Source organism: Calidris pugnax, unplaced genomic scaffold, assembly GCF_001431845.1.
Source record: "Calidris pugnax isolate Ruff unplaced genomic scaffold, ASM143184v1 scaffold28, whole genome shotgun sequence".
NCBI classification, from domain to species: domain Eukaryota; kingdom Metazoa; phylum Chordata; class Aves; order Charadriiformes; family Scolopacidae; genus Calidris; species Calidris pugnax.
The window spans coordinates 13,593,708-13,612,719 of record NW_015090842.1 but is presented as its reverse complement, the minus strand read 5'-3'; the positions used below and the strand labels follow the sequence as shown (position 1 = coordinate 13,612,719).

General features: G+C 43.4%; 1 protein-coding gene across 1 annotated transcript; it reads right to left on the bottom strand.

The window, feature by feature from the left end:
* Positions 1 to 5,029: 5,029 nt before the first annotated feature.
* On the bottom strand, positions 5,030 to 8,092 carry LOC106888355 (cytochrome b-c1 complex subunit Rieske, mitochondrial). Its single transcript, XM_014942521.1, has 2 exons — positions 7,815 to 8,092; positions 5,030 to 5,831 (listed from the first exon to the last, which is right to left on the bottom strand). The coding sequence occupies exons 1-2, from the start codon at positions 8,023 to 8,025 to the stop codon at positions 5,221 to 5,223; spliced, it is 822 nt and encodes a 273-aa protein (XP_014798007.1). The 5' UTR covers positions 8,026 to 8,092; the 3' UTR covers positions 5,030 to 5,220.
* Between the last annotated feature and the right edge of the window lie 10,920 nt (positions 8,093 to 19,012).

Below are 19,012 nucleotides of genomic sequence, written 5' to 3'. Positions count from 1 at the left end.
ATGTCCTATGTCTGTGTTAGTAGACCTGACAAATCAGAAGGGTTAAAAGCCCACATCGTTAGCCATGAAAATGTCTTCATATTTGGAATTTTCATTTAGAGTCTCTGCACTAATTATTCCCTTGGCAGCAGTAACCATTAAAAATATTGTGCCTCTTCTGAAGATACAGAAAAGGAAAGATAAGGCTTTTGAAATGTCAAATATTAAAAATTATGTTTTGATTTTAGTATCTTTATTCCCCTTCTCTGAAGAGCATTTTTTGTTAAATAAACACGAGCTCTGTTCAGCAGCTTCATGAAGACAGTGTTGTGCTGCAGGAGCAGAGAAGGACCAGCCCCGGGGCTGCCGCTCGGTACCCGAGGTGCGGATGAACGGCAGGCAGTGCAGCTCCACTCGCTGGCACAGGCTTCTGCTTTACACCTTCACTGCTGGGAAACATCAGGCACCAACACCCACCAACCTGGCAAACCTGTACCAGCATCAAACCAAGCTGGCTCGTAGCTCCTACCACCCTGGCAAAGTCCACAGCAGGCGGGATGCTGGCATGGCCGGGTAGAGCAGACTGACCGTGTGGCGGATGGGAAGAGGCACGAGGGAAAGTGTGACTTCGTACTGCAGCTCGAATAGAAAATCATACAGAGCACAGAGTCGTTTATTTCTCAAGTTCCAATAAATCCTAGTAAAAAAATCTAGTAAATCTCGAATCTAGTAAATTCTTTTCTAAAGCATGCTTGGCCCATTAGGAATGGTTTGGTTTTTTGCCACTTTAAAAGTACCTAGCCTTTAGCTGAAGAGAGGATGGAGGCTATCACATCTGCATTGCCTAAAAATCAGTACTTCAGCTTCTTCAACTGTTCTGCCTGATGGAAACAGGCATCACCAGCATCTCCTGTTTGCAGCAGAAGCTGCTGTTTTCATCTCAGATGTGCTCAATGTCACAGTGCTGTTATTAGTTGTAGATTGGTAAGATTTGATGGAGTCCGTTTGGTGTAATTTAAGTAACAGTTTACTTTCTCGTCGTTTGCTGCTGTAGCTGCGTAGGGGTGAATTCCCAGATTGCAGGGGAATAAAGGGAGGATGCTGTGGAATGACACTCCAGAGGCGTGAGATGTGGCTCTGGTTTGTGCTGTGATTCCTGTGTGGTGTTGCTGTTCCTGTGGCTGTTGGCAGGTGGTCATCACATTTCTCTTTCCTCTTCCAAACTTTTAACTAAGAATCATGATTTGCGGGACTGTAAAGGATTTGCTGCAGGACTTGTAATGGTAGCAGAATCAGTGGGAACTGTGTTCTGAGTATATTAGGTGCTAAAGCCTGGGGAGCCACCCTGAACACCACCAGATTCTAGATATATCAAAGCAGGCCCCCAGATTGATGGCTACTTCTGATCTAAGCCTGTGGAAACAGCACATTTGTAAAAGGTTATGATGAGAGAAAATTTGGATTTTCATGGTGATTGCAGAACGTGTAGCAGTCAGCAAAACTGCAAGACTTTAATGGGCATTAAGTGCTGAAGTCCTTCAGAGACAGGATCACCTGCATTATTAACATGAAAGGTATTTTTCATTTAGCCATCTCTTCTAAACTATTACTGAAACATAAGGAAAAGAAATTGCTTGAAAGCAGGAAATCTGGCACCGTTAATACAGATCACAGCCAGAGCTTCCCAACACTATAAATAACCAAAAAACTGTCTTAGAATGTGAATCATTTGAATAATGAATAATGCTACCAGCTCTATGGAGGATAAAAGCAATTAACACGTAAAATAAACATCATCTGTAGGTAGCTGAGAAAACTCTTATCCATAGAGGACACTCAGCCTTCAGTGGCTTTAAACTCCCTCCTTCCATCTATAAATTATCTACTTTTTCCTTTTCCAAGATTGGAGAAGGGTTGTTGTTCTTCTGTCAGTTCTACTGATGAGAAATGTTTTTCTCAGACACTTAACGCTGCTTTACCTGGGGACCTGACTCCTCCCTTCTTCAGATTGACCTGAACTGCTTCAGAACCCTCTTCATAGAGTTTCTTCTTCATGTGGATCTTGCTGGTGGTTGGTGACAATCGTGTCCCCGAGAACTGTGCTGCTGCCCAGCACGGCCCTGGGGAGCCCTCTCTCACTTGGGCTGCAGGAACAGGCATTAATGACTGTATGGAGGCTGTGTGGGAAGCTGTCTTATGTCCTATGTCTGTGTTAGTAGACCTGACAAATCAGAAGGGTTAAAAGCCCACATCGTTAGCCATGAAAATGTCTTCATATTTGGAATTTTCATTTAGAGTCTCCGCACTAATTATTCCCTTGGCAGCAGTAACCATTAAAAATATTGTGCCTCTTCTGAAGATACAGAAAAGGAAAGATAAGGCTTTTGAAATGTCAAATATTAAAAATTATGTTTTGATTTTAGTATCTTTATTCCCCTTCTCTGAAGAGCATTTTTTGTTAAATAAACACGAGCTCTGTTCAGCAGCTTCATGAAGATGGTGTTGTGCTGCAGGAGCAGAGAAGGACCAGCCCCGGGGCTGCCGCTCGGTACCCGAGGTGCGGATGAACGGCAGGCAGTGCAGCTCCTCTCGCTGGCACAGGCTTCTGCTCTACACCTTCACTGCTGGGAAACGTCAGGCACCAACACCCACCGGCCTGGCAAACCTGTACCAGCATCAAACCAAGCTCACTTGTGGCTCCTGCCACCCTGGCAAAGTCCACAGCAGGCGGGATGCTGGCCTGGCTGGGTAGAGCAGACTGACCGTGTGGCGGACGGGAAGATGGCAAAGTCCACAGCAGGCGGGATGCTGGCATGGCCGGGTAGAGCAGACTGACCGTGTGGCGGATGGGAAGAGGCACGAGGGAAAGTGTGACTTCGTACTGCAGCTCGAAAAGAAAATCATACAGAGCACAGAGTCGTTTATTTCTCAAGTTCCAATAAATCCTAGTAAAAAAATCTAGTAAATCTCGAATCTAGTAAATTCTTTTCTAAAGCATGCTTGGCCCATTAGGAATGGTTTGGTTTTTTGCCACTTTAAAAGTACCTAGCCTTTAGCTGAAGAGAGGATGGAGGCTATCACATCTGCATTGCCTAAAAATCAGTACTTCAGCTTCTTCAACTGTTCTGCCTGATGGAAACAGGCATCACCAGCATCTCCTGTTTGCAGCAGAAGCTGCTGTTTTCATCTCAGATGTGCTCAATGTCACAGTGCTGTTATTAGTTGTAGATTGGTAAGATTTGATGGAGTCCGTTTGGTGTAATTTAAGTAACAGTTTACTTTGTGTGAGTAATTTCATGTGTGACCCTTCAAGCTCAGCTGGGACATAACTACTGGAGCTTTCACTGTGGTCACTTGTCAACTCAGAACTGCCCTGGCCGTTCCTTGCTTTACAGGGGGCATGTTGGCTGGTACCACCACTTAGTGATCATGCGAACAAAGGTTAGGGCTAAATAATGTAATTTGGGGGTTAAAAAGAGTAAGAGTAGTTACTCGAGAGCAGATGAGCAGTGCTTTGGGAGTTACTAAGCTTTTCTTGAAATACAAAATTTGAAGAAAGATCAGCCCTATAATACAAGGCAATACGTGAGTATCAGTTATTCAGAGGCAAGTTGGGAACACCTCTTTCAGTGCTGGTTTAGTGATTCATTAGACCAAAAACAGTTCTTGTGTATGTTTGTGTGGACATAGTGATAAAGCTCAAATTTACGAAGTGGTGTAAAACACATGCCTGAGGACTCCTCTAGTAGTCATCTGTGGTGGTTTGGTGGGGTTTTTTTCACTGAATTGTCTGAGAACAGGTGAGCCAAAGGCATCGATATTCTGATTAATCCCATTTAAAACTTCAGCTTTAGCCCAGCTGTCATCACAGCTTTCCATGAGGTACATGTGAGGCTGAACATTCCAGACTCAGGGAGGTCTAAGGATTGGATTTTCTGTTTTGCAACTGGAGGAGCGTATTAATGCAGTGTGAGACAGCAGCATTGACAGAACAGCAGGAAAGAACGGGAAGCAAGCAGGAATGACAAGACAGTTTGGTGGTTGGTTGGGTTTTTTTGTTGTTCTGGAAACAGCAAAGATTGTTTCCCCTCAGGTACTGTAGGCATTAATTGCTACCTTTGTTTTGTACTCTAGGACCAGTGCTGGTTGAAAGGTCTGTTTCTGGCTGCACTTGTTTCTCCTTGCTCTCAGGGTCAGCATCAAGGTAAGAGAGGTTTCAGGGTTTTGACCTTTATTGAGCTTAGCCTATTGGTAACGTGAAACAGTAATTTACACACACATCGAGCCCTAAAATATCTCTGATGGCAACACAACCATTTGCGATGTCCAACATTAAAGATTAGTCCAGACTGATTGGTTCTTACAATTTATTTTTTTCTCTGTGAAACTTGGATTTCCCTTTTTATTTCCTTTTCAACTTCTTTTCAGAAAGTGTCATAAATTTTCCAGTGTCCCAAGCACGTCATCTGATATTTAGATATACATAAGATTAAATCTTATCTGCAAGTAAAAAAATAATTTTGTAATTCTAATATGACATGCTTATTTTTGTCTAAGCATAAAATTACATTGCAACCATTTCAGGTAAACAACTATAAGTTATCTCAGAAATGCTACCTACCTTTCTAGGTAGGTTTTTATTTACTTCTTCCTTCACTTCCTTTGAAAATAAAGAAAAAATATACTGGAAGGAAAAGGGTGACATCTTATAGGATTCGATATTGAAACTTACTCCAAACATTACTAAAAGTTATAGCAAGATCTTTTTTAGATCTTCTTTTCTTCCCATACTATAGTTTTTAAAAAAAAAGGTTAAAAAAAAATGTGGCACTAAGGAAACAATGGTTTTGTAGTTCAGTGTCTATTTTGACTCAGCAGCCTTTCACAAGGGCTCCATAAATATTCTACAAAAAAACCCAACAAACCCATTTAACATTGCAGCCAGAAGTTTTTCCTAAACATAATCATGCTATATTCTGGGTCTGCTCTAGTTTCTCTTTGAGCAGACACGCTACCAGTCGGTACGCAAATAAAGAGACGTTACAGTAAGTCAGGAACAAGTGCTCACTCCAAATTTTTATTAAAATTGAACACAGAGAAGTATTCTAACATCCTTCTGGTTGAGAACCTAGACAGCTAATTTGTTTTCAGGATGATGTGGTTTTACAGTATTCCAGACCCTCAGTAACTCTTTTGAACGTACATTCACAGGAACATGAAAATGAGCAAGCACCTCGTTACTCAGCCAACAACCACTAAGTCATCCCCAATAAACTGGTAAGTTGGAACTTCAAGGTTATAGGGAGCGGGGCCTTTCCTGATTCTGCCCGAGGCGTCGTAATGGGAGCCGTGGCAAGGGCAGTAGTAACCGCCAAAATCTCCCGAGTTGGCAATGGGTACACAGCCCAGGTGAGTGCAGACACCCACTAAAATGACCCATTCTGGTTTCTTTACTCTGTCTAAGTCATGCTGAGGATCCCTCAGTGTAGACACATCAACTTCAGCTTCCTGAGTAATCTCTGCCTGGGTTCTGTGACGCACAAAAAGGGGCTTCCCTCTCCACTTGAAAGCCATGTTCTTGCCTTCCGGAATGTCAGATAACTTGATCTCAATCTTTGACAAGGCCAGCACATCAGCAGAGGCACTCAGGCTGGAAATGAACTGGGTGACAGCATTCTTAGCAGTGTAGGCAGCTGCTACGCATGTCGTTGCAGTCACCAGGTAGGAAAACCCTTTTCTAGCTTCGCTGCTGCTCTGAGAAGATGTGGTGGCATCGAGCACGTCTTGACGACGATAGGCAGAGAAGTCGGGCACCGTGACATCATTATGGACGCAACGAACACTGGCAGGTGCTGCAAGGAGAAGAACATGCAATGACAACGCTTTCAGGTAAAAAAAAATACTATGATGTATTTTAAGTTATACTTTTTAAATTGCATTTTTGGAAAAAATGGTAAAAATAATTCCAAAGTCTGGGTAGGATTCTGCTAATTATACATTTCAAGTTGCAGGAAAATAGGTTCCAGAAAGTATTTTTGGTATAAAAAGATGATTTGTGAAACATTTTTTACTGAAACATTTTTTACCTATTATTTGAAGGTTATGTGAAGCCTGATAAGAGAGCAGAGAAATCTGCAACAAGTTCTGGATTTAAAGTGATCTGTTTTTTCAAAAGATTTCAAGGAAAAACTCCTGCTGGAGTTGCTAAAAAAAGACAGACCTGTTTTCCATTTAAATGTTTCCCTGAAAAAAAGTTGCTATGAGGAAATTTGATTTAGTAAAGTTTGCACATCTGTAGTGTAAAACTTCCATAATTTCCTTTGACTTCAGTAACTTCTATGCCTTTAATAATCTTAAGTGTGTGGTTAATATAAAAAAAATGCAGTATCAGGCATCTCACTTTCTATTAAAACTGTTGCCAGAGCTACCTGCCCCAGTAAGTAACTTTTAAACCTGCAGTCCCCTGTTTGCCAGGCTCATTTCATAGAAGGATTTAGGGATAGAGCTAATAACTCCCCAATTCCCAAGCTTTCCAAGTGGGATTCCCACCTCCAGCCTGTGTGCTAAGCTAAGACAGCGTACCCTCGCACTGGGAGGCCCTCCATTAGTTTCTCCAGCAAAAGAAAGCTGCTTCCCTCAGTGAAAATCTGTAAGTCAAAGAAAAGACAGGACATATTGCTTGCCAGTGTGCAGCCTCTGTTTTTGAAGAGAACTATTTAGTTGTTTGGGTTTTTTTTCCCTGTCAGTTGGCACCAAGTTAACAGAGGTTAACAATAACCATTCTGTCAAAGTGCTGGAAAAAACGCTCAGGGATTTCCATGCAATACAGTGGGGAAAATATTTACATTTATTTACAACTAATTCAGCACAGGGAAGGTATCTGCTGTAGGATTTTAATGGCTGAGAATTTAAACTGAAATTCAAGATCGTGAGAGAGTAAACCTTACTAACTTATTTCAGTATCAAGACTTAAAATATTTCACATTTAGTAACAAGCCATACAATTAACTTCTAAAAATTCCTTATACCTGGTGCAAAGCATGCTTGATGCTAATGAAAACTTAGAATAAGATTAAATGTTAGCTAAGTTAGCTAGAAATGCGTAAGATTTTCACCTGAACAGGTCCCTTATGGCAGAGGGGCATATGCAGTCACTACTATGGTTGTAGTGACTCAGAGCATCTTCCACAAGGCACTGCCCTCTCCAAGACTTACAGGAATATCTCGTGGAACAGCACGAAGCGACTGCTCCATGCCCAGCCTCAGCAGGTACGGGCAGTGGTTCTCCAGGAAATGCAAAATCAGGCTGTTTCAGGGGAACTGCTGCCCTTTGGCTGGAAGTCAGGCCCTGCAAGGGCAATCTGGGGCATGCTTTACCTGCCTGATGCTTTGCTGGACACTGCACGAACCGGGGAGAATGCAGTGGGGCACTTCAGAGGAGGGAAGGGGGGGTTTGGACACAGCAAGGTGGCTGCTGGAGCCGTTTCCCCGCAGCAGCAGAGGGCTGTGCTCCCGCTGCAGAGCCCTGCGAGCACCCGGCTGAGCTCCCTGCACCTTCCCCGCTGCAAGATAACCCCCCCCGAGCGCTCAGCAGGAAGCGGGCTTTCAGCCGCCCTTACCTCTACAGCCACAAACGCCTCGTACCGTAATAATGATTCATTTTCAATCAAATATGTAAAAGGTGAAGGCGGCAGCAAACCCCAGCCCCTCTCCGCGACCCAGCACCGCTCCCCCCGCGCCGAGGACACCTCTCCGGCCGCCTCCCCGGCCCCAGGCCCTGCGCTGCCCCGGCTCCCGCCCGCCCCCGCCCCGAGCTGCCGCTCTCGGACCCGCACCGTTGAGGCTGGCGCCGGCGACGAGGCCTCCCCGGGCCGACCGGCCGCTCATGGACTCCCGGCAGAGGAGAGGCCGCTTCAGGTCCAGCGGCACTTTCTCGGCCCGACGCGCTCCCGCCGGCGCCAGCGGCTTCAGGGGGCCGGGCACGGCGTGCGCCGCGGCCGACAGGTAGGGAGCGAAGGGCCCGGAGCGGGCGGCCACGGACAACATGATGGCGGCGGCGGCGGCTGCGGGGCCGGTCACCGCTGCGACCTTCCCGGGGCTGCGGGACTGCGCACGCGCCGTGACGTCAGGCCGGCACGACGTCGCGCGGTGCGGGCGTCACGGCAGCGCCGGTGGGTGACGCCGCCAGACGTCACGGCGCAGGGTGCGGCGGTGCTCCTCCCTCGGGTCACGGGGCTGCCCGGGGCGAGCGGCCTTAATTAGTAATTAAGTGCTGTGCTGTGCCCGCGAGTGGCGGGTGCGGGCAGGGAAGGGGGTCGGGAGTGCCCCGGCAGCGGGGGGTGTTGGGGGTGAGGTGCGGCTGGAGCCGGTGGGGCTTGGGGAAGGGGGAACGCGGCCTGTGGGTGAGACTGTGGTGTCACGGGGTGTGACAAGTGACGTGGCCGTGACGTAGCTGTGAGGTAGAGAGCCTCCCTGCCGGGATAGCCCTGTCTGTCTCTAGTCAGGAGCTGGGAGAATTAATCTTAATTCCTCACTCTGTTCTTAATCTCTGATCTCCCAAACATTTGTTTTAATCACAACTTTTTTGTTTTCCTTCCAAAATCCTGCCCCTGCACCCGCTCTGGCCGTTAGACCTTCAGGGCGAAGAGCGCTTTGAGGAACAACGTCAAGCACAAAAGGGTTTTGATCTTTGTTGAGTTTTAGGTATTACCAGGAAACAAATTCATGTCAGATTGGCCCAAACACACCATAATTAACGTTCATTGCAGAAGCAACTGTCTGAAAACGTCCCCTCTCACAGTGTCCCAGGTGTGAGATTGACCTCATGCTCCCACCAAGAGCTTCTGGGTCCAAATCAGTGTTTTCTATTGCTCATCAGTGCGTTTGGTCTGGAGCTCAGGCTGCTGGGGAAGGCAGAGCTCCCCAGAAACTCACTCTTCTAACACCAGCGAGGAGGAGGGTGAAGGAACACGACAGCTGTAATTATTGCCAGAAACACATTTATTCCATTCTCAATCACAGACACAGGCTGAAATGCAGACACTTGAGTCCAATTTTTAATGTTCGCTCAGATCAGCTTCACTCAGCTGTGAGTGGTTCGGGAAGCCTGCCTGTTCCTGCACCTTTAGATGTTTAGTGTCCCCCACCGCCCACATGCTTTAAACCCTTTTCTGTTAAGGGAAGAAATTTCAGTACTCTTCGGGTGTCTTTGAAGTATCCTTGATTATTTATGAAGAATGCACAGAGCTACTTTCCTGAAGATAGATCATTTTCCAAAACTCCTGCTGTATTTTTGAGTGGCAAAAACTTCAATAAAAAAGTCTGTTCCTAGGATATTTTTTTTTCAGGACATGCACGCTGCCTGTCTCTGTGTGGATATAGGCAAATCAAAGTATTTAAAAATATTAAATTAATATGAAAAAGAGTACAAATGCAGAGAAAACATTGTGGTAGATTTAGTTATTTCCCCTGTTAAGAATACTCCACACGTGGTCTGCTACACAGCCCTGGGTTTGGCTTGAGCTGCCAGGGCGGTCCTAAAACGGTCGATGGTGTTACTCTGTGGAGCTTCTCCAAGGGAAATAAAATTGTTTTTTTGTTTTTGAAAGTCCGTTTTCTAAGATGCTATGCCAGCAGCGTGCCAGGCAGAAATATTGATTCATTTGTGTGTTTGGTTTCTTTAATTAGATACTAGGTGTCATTTCAGCCTTTTGACTGCCCTGAAAAGTAATCTGGAACGAACCAGTGCTGCTGTCAGCTCCTTCCCCTGTCCAACCAGCGGCAAATGACATCCTCCAGGCAAATAAAAACCAAATCCACTCCCAAGGGCTGTTCTGGAGGTGGTGGCTCAGTTCATAAAAAGAATCTTGGCAGATGGAGGCCGTTCGCCCTGCGGAGGGGCAGCACTTCTCAGAGACCAGGCAGCAGAACGGCATAGTCATCTCTCCTCCCGCTGCAAGAGGGGAGGCGTTGGGGTGCTGGCTGCCTCCCCAGCCCTGCCGTAGGAGGGTGGCTGGTCAGGGAGCGGCACGGTGACACGGAAGGTGTGCCTTGGACTCTTGGAATGCCAGCCCAGCCCTCTGTCAGAGTCCTTCCTCTGGGCAGGGTTCCAGTTCTCTGCTGTAACCACGCAATTTGGGATGATCTTCTCGCCCCAAACTTGTTCGGGTTAATTATAAGGGTAAAAGGACAATAGATGTATCGCATAGACGGATTCTGGACTAAAGGAAGGATCCATTCTTCTGCTAACAACTAGGGTGAATAAATAAATATCTGTGGTTTGGGTTTTTCTTTCAAATTTATTATACTTTATTACTCCATAGTCTCATGTGTGACCTTCACAGCTTCCAATGGTAAGATTTAGTTTGATACTCGGTGGGCACACTAGTAGGTGCATACCTGCTCTAGTCAAGCCTTTTAACCAGTTCAGTCCATTTCCCAAAATGTGTTGATAAACTTGACACACAGATATTTTGTGAAGACATTTGAGCTAAACCATCTTCTGGAAATCTAAGCACAACTTTTCAGCTCGTCCACCCGGTCCATTCATGCACGGCTTGTGAAGCATTACTGTTTCATACTGGCTGTCTAAGGAGCTAGGGTTTTGAAATCCAGCTGTTGCTAATGGTGTTACTACTAAATTATTTCATGATTGTGCATTAAAAACTGTCTCTGTGGAGTGGTCGTTTAGGGACTGGCCTTATTAAGATTTATTTAAGGGTTTGACTTTCATATAAGTAATTGACTGGATCTTTTTATCTGTTGTCTGAAATGTACTGTAATACAGTAGTTCTAATTAAGTGGGATGGATCATTCTAGTTTCAGTAGTATTGATCTATAATTTATTTCTTTCCCAGCAAGTTTGTCACATCTAAGCCTGGGTAGATAATGATTTACCCAACTCAGCACACTGTACTGTTGGTGACTGTAATTAGTAGTGGTGTAGTAATTACAGGGCACCATAATAATATTCTAGAGGAAAGGTAATTTGTAGAAACTACTGGGGCTATGAATCAATATACAGGTGGAAATAAACAATTTTCAAGCAAGAGGAAAGAAAACTAGGAAGAGCCGTATGGTTGCCATTTTAACAGCATAAGTTTTACAAACTTTATTTCTTTTAAGAGGAAAAGAGCTGCAGAAACATCTTAGTTCTCTTCTCTGACAGATTACAAAATTATCATGGTGATGGTAAAGATCTGATCAGAACCCAACAAGTTCTAAGAGGACAAGAGGAGGTTCTACTAAGGCCATCAGCTGTTAGCATGCTGTAGATACTTGGTGTTTCACCGTGAGCCTGAGGATCTGAGCTAGCATTTGTGGAAGCGTTTGTTACCAGTTGTGGGGTTGGGTTTTTTTGTTGTTGTTGTTTTGTGGGGGTTTTTTTAAGGATTCTGAGTTTTGACAGTGATACAAGTTTTGAATTTGCTCACCCAGCTCAGCTGTTTGGGATGGGGCAGACGTGGCCTCAACCCAGATGATATATTTTTCTGACTGGGTGCTGTTCCAAAGCCATTTGGCAAAGTGCACTTGCTGCTTCTAGAGACTTTTGGCAAAATGAGGTAGCTGTGATTTTTTTTTGAAAACTTGGTTGTAAATTTTTTAAGGACATAATACTGACTTCAAATTATAATGCAGTCAGAAGATGATTAAAACATGAAAATATTTCAGAAAAAAAAGGCACATGTTATCAGAGTCTAAAAAAGAGTAATTTTAATTTTTAATTGACGAAGCATATTCCAGTGCATAGCTGTTTCTTTGAAAACTGCTGTTAGGCTCATGTTCCTGAGCATCAATCCCAAGTAAGTGTTTTCAGCCAAACCTGAAAGTTAAATGCCAATATAGTATTGTGTAAACCATCTAAACAGACCTCTCCGATGGCTTTTGTGCCTTCGCAACAGTGTTAGCCTCATGAAAATTTATACTGCTTAATGTTCTGTCATTCTAAAGTAAGTTAAAAGTTGATTTGCATTAACACCAACACTGTAAGATGTCAGGGCTGCAGTATTATGAAATAGTTGCAGCATATTGTTATAATGCTTCTAGGCATGTGCGGTGGTGCTTCAGTGCCTTTCTTTGTAGAGTATTTTGTTCTCGTGTTTGTGTTTTCTTCAGATATTATCTGCAGAACTCGGCTGGCTTTTTGCTAAAACATTGGTCACCCCAGGCAATTTAATCTTACTGGAAAGTTATCTTTCTTTTGAGTTCTTTGCCATCTTGCATTATTTTTATGCTCTGAAAAGTCAATGGTACTAAACTTGAGACTTTGCTTTTTGAGCATTTGCTTTTTGGTTTTGCGTTGATGATTGTTTCATTTCTCCTGAATAAGGTTATTCAGAAAGGATAAAAAAAAACCAACGACCACTTCAGGAGCGTTGCTAGTAAAGATACTCACTGCGTCGTTGTGCTGGAAGATGAGGTTTTTCATGCTGTGCTGGGGGGGATGACTGAGAACAAGTGCCACATGGCCCAGGGGGTTCCCTCCCCAGGCTCTAGTCGTGTTGCACAGTCTCGTGTCTGTAGGATGATGGTGCAACACAGCCCAGCGCTGTGCCCGAGCAGGTTGCTCAGGGAGGTTACGGGGTCTCCACCTGCAGAGACATTCAAAACCCAACGGGACACAATCCTGGAGAGGCAGCTCTTGCTGACCCTGCCTGAACCAGGGGGGTTGGACTAGATGATGTCAAAAGTACCTTTCCAATGGAAATGACTCTGTAACATTCAGACTTTCACGTTAGTGTGTTTACTAACGAGTGAGGGAAGGCTGCTTGCTTGAAGTGGTCAGACATTCCTGTGAAATACAGTCCAAGCGTTGCGATTATGCCCTGTAGAGCGGGGCTGGTGGCAGCACCTGGCTCTGGTGCCTGCGTGGGGCCATTGCTGAGCACGGATGTACGAACTAGGGGTGCTCTGAGCAAGGAGAAGTTTCTGGAAGTTAAAATGGAAGAGTTCCCTGCTTTCTTTAGACTACATAGCTTTTCCTTTAAAAGCTATTTCTAGCAAGAGTACTTCATACTTTTTTATTTAACAGTAATCTTTCTTTGTATAGCTATGCTGTAATTTCCTTGTGTAAACTTCCCAGGACAGGGGATGTATCTTTAATGCGGTGTGTCGGGGTTGCCGCCTGCAGGCATTAGATGAGGCCCTCGCGTTGGTTGGCTGTTTAGATAAGGGCACCCTCCTGCTAGAGAGGCTCCAAATGCCTGCAGTTAGTACCTTTTGCAGAATTAATGTTCATTACAGTGATTTCTGGTTTGTGGTGTGGTACTGGGGAAGCTGCTAAATGAATTTGAAGGTAGATCTGTGTATGCAATACAGTTTGTTTCGGGTTAAAATTATGGAGACCTTTAGACATTACTGTTCTTTGAAGCAGGCCTAACGCTTTGAAAAGTCACAAGATGTGATCAAAAGGAACGTATATGAAAAGTGAGGATCAAAAATGAACAGTAAAAATGAGAAAAAAAAAATTACTAACATTCGGTCGAACATTCCTCTCCCACTCCCTGAGTTAGTTGAGACGATGGCACCTCACTGCTACGGGTCTAATCTAAATTCAGCTTTTTCCCAGTCAAGGAAGAAATAAGTTAAAGTATCATGAGCAGGAGATCCGATGGCAGCTTTTTACTATTCTTTCTATTAATGTAGGAGTAATAGGCAGGAGTTCACAGCTTTAGCAGCCATCTTATTCTAAATCTCACATATCCCTGCTTGATAAGGGCAAGATATATTGCCTTGAGCAGAAGGGCATGGGATATCTGGCTCTGGCAGACATGCACTCAACGTTTTCAGTGTAAAATGAGATAAATACAAAGAAAGCGTATTTCTCCTCCCCACCCAAAAAAAGAATAGAAAAATCAAAGTGGATGAGGCATTCCACCGAGCTGGAAGAATGGGATTTTCTGAGTCTATTGTAGAGAGGAAAGAAAGTAAAACCATTGAAATGAATTAAATAAAAATAAAAAGATCAAGCCTAAGATTACATCAAAGATTTACATAATTGTCCAGATGGACAAAAAGAGTCATACATATATGAAATTGATAAGATCTGATCACCCAAATCAAAAATGGCAACAAAAGGTGTCCAGCCAAGCAGAAGCCAAAGGCTAGATGCTAATTGCCTGGGGCAACATCAAAGGCTGCTTGGCAAAGCAGCGGCCGAAGGAGAAATGAAGCTTCCTGGAGCCTCATCAAGGCCAGCTAGTGCAAACGGTGGTGTGAGGGAAAATCATTTCTCCCTTTCTTTTGCTTTCTCTCTTCATGTTTCCTGAAAAGTCCTTGACACTTCTACCTGCTGAAGGGCATGGGTTTGACTGACACTACTACCTGTTCCTCGCTTTTGATGATACCTGCAGATGGAAACAAAACCAGACTGGCTTTTCAACTTTGTGACCACCTTTCACTAAAAATTGAAAAGCTTTACAAAGGCAAATCCAAACTTCCTTCGCTTTGCTTACATATTTATTACAATTAATCCATCTGAAGAACTCCATTCCTTCGCTTTGCTTACATATTTATTACAATAAATCCATCTGAAGAACTCCGTGTGTCTGACACCCAGCTGACAATGTTTGTGTGGGGTGAGGGAGAAATTCTCCCCAAAACTGTACATAGAGGTTTGGAGTGACCATCTATCCTCCAGTCTGCTGGATGGCACTACCATGGTTGCTATGGGTCAAAACCCAGGTGTTATTTCCACCTTCAGCTGTATGTGCTGGAAAAACTCACTCTTCTGTCATTGCTAACAGATCTTTCCTAGTTGCACAATTAAGCATAAATGTTACAAAAATAGAGCATTTATAACGTTTCAGAGGCCCTTGAATTATTGATTAGTCAGAATAGAGATCTTTCTAGGACTGAGAAAAGCAGAAGCAGGGAAAGGGAATAGCAGCAGCAGAGCTAAGCGTGCTGCTTGACGCAGGGCCAGAAAAGCTCACCTGCTGCTACGTGCGTGGGGCTAGATACATGGCACTGTGGAACCTGTCTTGGGTGAAGTGACAGAATAAGAAGGGCAACATTAAAAGAGTGACAAAGGAAGTAGCTTTTTCTCAGTTTCATGGTGTACAGTACAGATCTTGATCATCATTAGAGTCCCCTGTAAGCTTTTCCCTGCTGCAAGGTTGCTGGACCTTGGCTTCTAACCAGCTTAAAACCACCATGAAGCAGCTAATGGCAAAGTAAGAGCTTTTTGTAATACTTGGAGCTGTTGGCAGTGAAGAGCCATACCATTAAGAGCTAATGCAATGAAAGTGCCCACATGTCATAACTTTTTCCCTTTCCTCCCCCTTATAATAGGCTTGCAGAGGCTTTGCCTGTAGCCTTTTCTCATCTGAATGTTGAAGTTGAATCATAGGACTTGATTCTAAAATAAATTTTAACTGATTTGCGATGTACGTATCTCCCTTGGTACCAGCTGGATTGATGCAGATCTGTGTTACTGTAAGGAGCATCTAGTTTAAAAATACCGTGCTGGGGAAAAAAAAAAAAAAAAAAGAAGGAAAAAAAAAAAAAAGCTGGCCCTGGTCTCAAACTGTGGTATTGATCTCTGTGTGCCTTGGGGAATCAGGAACAATACGTGTATAACGTGTGCCTGAATTGAGCTGATTGCACACTGTAGTCTTAATCATCTAAATGTTCTTATGACTATTACTAAGCACTTGTTTCAATAGTTGCTTGTGGAAACCTGCCTATAATGCAAAACTTTTTTTTTTTTAATTTTCTACTTGTTGTTTTTTTATATGTGATGACTTAATTTTCTGTCCTTCTACATAGAAATGATGAATAAGAGGCTTTTCCTGTCCTTTTATGCATAGTTAGGAGAATAATCGTGCTGCTGAGCCTGTTCCTAATGGTTCCCAGTGGAGTTCCTCCAAGTTTCCAGCTTGGTTATATTTCATATTTTTGTATTTCTAGTGACCTCAGTGCAACAAGCAGACTTATACTAATGAAATCTGCTGAGGTAAACTTACAGAGCATTCTCTACTCAGGGAAAATCAGAATATAATACAGAAAGAATTAGAAAAATTTAGAAGTTAGGAGAAATTTAGTAGTACAAAGTACAAGGTCATACAAGGTCGTTTAGAGATTCACATCAAGTGTTTCTGCCACAAATTATAGATCTGCCATAGGAAGGAAGGAAGATGATCTAGATGTGGGTGATCAAAGTGTAACTGGGCAACGTGTCTGTGGGATGCTAGGACACATGAGTTTTTCTGTAGATACAGAAAGTATTAATTCTGTTACACAAGGCCACTGTACATGTCCCACGCGAGCAGGAGGTATCTCCTCTGTCACTGAATATACAAATATTTTTCTCAATTTGCCAAACTCAGCTTTCAGAGCAGTTCAGTGAGTGGGCCTCTCTGGGTAATCTCAGGGGGTCAGATGATAATCTTGGTTGTCACAAGTTTCTGTGGAACACTTGTTCAGTTCAATCAACAACTAACCTGAAATGACCCGTGCAATCGAGAGCAAATGCACTGTTTTCAGTTAGTGAAACACATCCTTATAAATTTAGCAAAGGATGTTAGTGTGAATAAAAACGTAGATTGTGACTGAAAGCTCATTCAAAGGAAATGAAATATTGCAGAGGGGTTTTTGCTTTTCTCCAGCCAGAGATATTAATAAGTTTAATGGTGTTGGTGTGGGGTTATCTGTGAAGGGAAGTGAAAAGGGTGAAGTTCGCAGTGTTTATATTAAATGCATGCATATAATGTTATTCCATGTTATTGGAGCCTGCGTTATTGTCAGTGGTAACTGTGTCTCACTGAGATACGAATTATTAGCATTAAATACTAATTGTACTAGGTAGAACAAGCAGGCCTGGTACTGCCTTTCCATTCATGTTAGTTCTCTTTTCTCTGTATAGTGCTGTAGTCTCTTTCATCTTTCTTTCTTTTGAAATAGGTTTAGATACTGCAGTTATGCTGAACAGTCACAAGTTGTGTCATTGTGATGAAGGCAAATACTTTCTGAGGAGAGAAGAAATATGAAATTTTCACTTGTGTACTGACGTCTGAAGAGATAAAAGGTAACACATTATAAAAGGGTCTAGTATCCTTCATTGAGGCACATCACTATTTCTATATTATATTCTTTCCCTGAAAAAAGTTGCTGGCTTTCTTTAAACAAGACTGATGCACTTGGAAGCTGCCTTGCTATGTAAAATGGGTAATAAGATATAAGAGAAATGTTAGTAATTGATCATGAGCCCATTTCTCATGAGTTTTATGTAGGGCAAGGCGAGGAGTTGCTGCTGCTGTAAGAGTCTCTCAAAAAGTAGATGGTATAAGCTGTGTCGTGTTTCCAAAGAAATCTATTACTACCTGTCCTGAAAATTAAAGAGGTGCAAAAGGAGCAGGCGAAATGTTGGCAGGCAGCTTACAGCCCAGAACAGCAGCGGTGTGGGGTTAAAGCTGTCAGTTCCACTAATCCCCAAATGATAGGTCCCTTTGCCACCATTAGCGTATGGGGGGCACCTGCATGCCCCCCGTATGAAATCTTCAAAAAATAGCACTGCCTTCTGTAGCATCAAGAATAGCATGAAAGGAACAGCATGAACATAGTGTAGCAGGACTAGCAATAATTTATTCCTTATCTAAATTTAAAATAAGACTTCAGAGCAAAAAAAAAAGCCTTGTCTAGGCTCGCTTTAGCTGATGTTTTGCTGGACACGGCAAATATGTGCAAGTATGTTGGTTACAGGAAAAACTTGGGATTCTAAAATGCTGCTTTTATTTTCAGAATTTCACTCTGAGGACACTATAAGCAGAGAAGCTTTTAAAGGTGTGAATGGGGCAGTGCTGTGTGGCTTTTTAACAGCACCGTAAGCCTTATTGAAGTGTTTTTCCTGGGTGTGCCTTTGTAGGAAAATCAACTGCAGTGCCCCCCCCCAACGTAGGTACAGCTCCTGGGGTCATGTTGGTGCTGTCTATGTCGGCCACACCGGGGACAGCTCTGATGCTCAGCCTCTTGGTACAGATTGACTTGTGTCCACAAGGTCAGCTCCATGAGATAAAAGAAGAAATCAGTTCAGCTGACTGTATAGACTCATTTGGTGTTAAGAGTCACATTAGTCTGGGGTAATGAATAAATTAGTTATTAAAACCCAAGACCTCCAGCACAAAGTTCACGTGGTGCTTTGGAGATGAGCCTTTTCTTGCAATGTTTTTTTCTGGTTGCTTCCTTTATGTGGATGTATGGCAAACTTCTCATTTACTGACTTTTTCTTCTTCCTTGATCTCCTTTTATCAGTGGACTCACGTACTTCTCCCTACCATCTTCAGGAGAATGACCTGCCTGTTGTTCCCAGAGAAGCAGGACTCTTCAGCTGACTTTCCTCTTCTGGTCTATGGTCTCCCTCTTTACTTTCAGTTCTTGGGAAGAGTGGTTCCAGGAAAATGCATTTCACATGCTCTCAGCTTTGCTTTTTCTGATGGAGATCAATGATGCTGCTGTAGTTTATGGTTTCCTCTTTCTGTGTTACTCCCATCTGGGTTCCTCATCGCTCCACCTTTCTATAGCAACGAGTAGGTCACAGAGGCATTCGTACAGGCCTAAGCCCATATTCAGATATTTGGTTCATACAGCAATGAGTGACATTTTCTGAAGAAGGGACTCACCTGTTACTAGATAAAGAAGAGTTAAAACAGGCAAAAAAGAGATAGTCTGAAGTGGGCAGAAGATATGCTTCAAAACTGGAATAAAGCTGGAATGTACTTGACCTTAGAAAAATAAGAAAATACAGTTTGTTCAGTTGAAAAGTGCCTATGGCATTAAACTGGCTAAAATGGAAAGCAAAGGAAAATGAAGCAATATATTGCACAGGAGCATGTTATGGTAAGATCTTGAAGGGCAGGAAAAGAACTTGACAAAAGGGAGAGGAAATTAATTTTGATTACATTGTTAAAATGGAGTCACCCTGATTCTGTAACAGCCTCGTCCTTCGTTCAAACCAACCAACCCCCACTACTTTAGTTTTAAAAATATAATAAATCAGGAAATAATATGAGACAGATGAGGACTGACGAGTCACAGG